At 45.1% G+C, this 2,381-nt stretch overlaps 1 protein-coding gene across 1 annotated transcript in view; it reads left to right on the top strand.

Annotated features, from left to right (window-relative positions):
• The window catches only part of LOC103522184 (beta-mannosidase-like), a gene marked incomplete at its 3' end in the record, with an annotated part of 13,696 nt that extends 11,737 nt beyond the window's left edge, over positions 1 to 1,959 (top strand). The window contains exons 9-10 of the mRNA XM_026832482.1: positions 1,194 to 1,384; positions 1,769 to 1,959. Of these exons, the coding sequence (XP_026688283.1) occupies positions 1,194 to 1,384; positions 1,769 to 1,959 (382 nt within the window). The remainder of the gene's footprint in view (positions 1 to 1,193; positions 1,385 to 1,768) is intronic.
• Positions 1,960 to 2,381: the final 422 nt, after the last annotated feature.

The following is a 2,381-nucleotide window of genomic DNA, read 5'->3' as shown; positions in this document are numbered from 1 at the left end:
GTATTAATATAACTCTCCCAGGTCTTTACAACTAACCCAATTTTTTAAAGACGGGCTCACCTAAACCCTTGGGTCGTGAAGGCCCAACCTCTGTCACGAGAATCTCGCCCCTATGGTTTAGTCCTTAGCTCTAGTTTGATCCTACTCGATATGATCATGAAGTTCAAGTTAATCTTAACTTCGGTTGAGGCTGAAGCATTTTGCGTCCAAGAATTAGAATTTGGTGAGTCGGTTAATAATAACCCGATACTTTAAGGTATGTAGCTAGCGTAGGCGGTCCTCTAACTTTGGGTGCGGGACACAAAGTGGTCCGCTCACAAGACTGATGATGTCACGAGAGACTATATTCATCCCATTACCTTGAGAAATTTAGGACTAGTGACCGCTGGAAAAAGTAAAAAAGGGGTCTCCAAACTATCTCCCTTTGACATTGAAGGTTCCAGAATAGCAAGGCTTCCGTTTCTTCTCTTCCTTCTGTCCTGAACCCTGTTTTTCGGTCGGCAGGGCTCTTGCTTGTAATAGGCAAGTCCTATTTGTAGGCGGGTCCCAACAACAACAACACCGCCTAAATCGGATTACCACTACCGTCTTATATTCCCTTTTCTGTAGAAAAATGTAGTTGGGTATGTGGCCCTACTATCAGAGATCGGCACAAATTAACCGAGCAGGACTTGGTGTCAGTTCGGTAGGCACTCCTGACACAAGAATAAAAAATTTTACGTCCTCTCTCCCGGGAAACTTCTTGGACGGTCGATGCCGACCAACCCCAATCGACCAGAGGAGGGACAATATGCATATCAAGGTGTAAATACATCTACAGGGGACCAATCCCAATCGACAAAAGGAGGGACAAATATAGGGGTGAATCATCTACAGGGATGGAGTATCTTTATCAGTGAGTATATGGTGAGGCGGAGGGTGGTGGGGCATCGTACAAGTACAATCGGAGGAATCACCTGTGTCCTACAAAAAAGAGCCTTATCACCTGGAGCCAACCAACCTAGAGAGCCCATCTTACAGGTGACCTTAGTTCCAACCTCCGGGAACCTTATCTACCCGTGGAACAACTGAAGCTGTCATCTTTATCGCTGGACTTATGTGTTCATCTATAAATAATTCCTAGACCTAAGGTTCACATGTCCTTGTAACAAACAAAGGGCCTAACTACTCGTTTATTCTATTTTTTGTTTCAGACATGTGACGAGCTCGGTATACTGATATGGCAAGACATGATGTTTGCCTGCAACAATTACCCGGCCACACCTACGTTCCTGCAATCAGTACGGTCTGAAATATCTCAGACTGTCCGAAGGGTACAGCATCATCCCTGTATAGCGGTATGGGCGGGCAACAATGAAATGGAAGGTGCTACCATACAGAAATGGTAAGGGAAAAAAATTGCCAACATTTTTTCCCCAAAATAAAGATGGTTGATAGCGGGAACTAATATTGCTAAGGTCTTATCGTCCCGAAATCGAAGAGAGAAGGAAGATAGGATAGGAGAAAGCCGGCCGTACCGACAATGAACATTATCCTTTCAAGTTAGAATCCGCCCCGGGTGGGACTCGAACGCGTGGCCTAGCGCTTACAGAGCAAGCACACTACCCTCCCAGGCGGGTGATGTATCTTCACAAGAACCAATTCATTCGGTTTCTCTCGCCATCATAGATCTGCTTCTAAAGATTAACTTTTGAAGCGCCTAAAAGGGGGGAAATGAACTTTTGAATATAACCTTTAGATTCTTTAACCCTTTCGTGTCATTTTTCAGGTATATTCGCGAAAACCCAGAGCTCTACTACAAGGAATACGCTGAGCTTTATGTTAACACATTGAAGCCCATTGTCCTCCAGTATGACCCTACTCGGCCCTATTTGACATCAAGTCCGACCAATGGAATCGAGAGTGAAAAGGCTAAATATGCCCTGGCCGACAATCCGTACAGCAATATATACGGAGATAGTAAGTACAAGGGGTTAGAAGTGATAGGTACTTACTTTTTTTAGCTTTGATCAAGCGTGCCGGGAGGCGCGGGAACGTCAAGGGTTCGAAGCGCCTGCATAAAAAAGAAACATCTCCAGAAAACAACATCACATTAGGGAACCCCTGCTCCATCTTCCAAGTTTAAACTTCTGGTCTTATAACGGGTCCCTCGCAGCCTCAGGGACACTGCTTGTATTATCGCTATTTCAACGCTATATCCACCCTGATAACTGGCTGACGCACTTGTTCCATTTTGCACTTATTGTTGAGGCTATTCTTTTCAGGAAGGATGTTGTTTAATTTCAGCTCATAACTACGACTATTATCAAAACCTCTGGGACCCCTCCACCGCCCCAAAGTCCCGATTCTGCTCGGAATTCGGTATTCAGTCGCTCCCCCAA

This window comes from Diaphorina citri, unplaced genomic scaffold (assembly GCF_000475195.1).
Source record: "Diaphorina citri unplaced genomic scaffold, Diaci psyllid genome assembly version 1.1 scaffold7251, whole genome shotgun sequence".
Classification (NCBI taxonomy): Eukaryota; Metazoa; Arthropoda; class Insecta; order Hemiptera; family Psyllidae; genus Diaphorina; species Diaphorina citri.
This window is presented reverse-complemented; position numbering and strand designations above follow the sequence as displayed.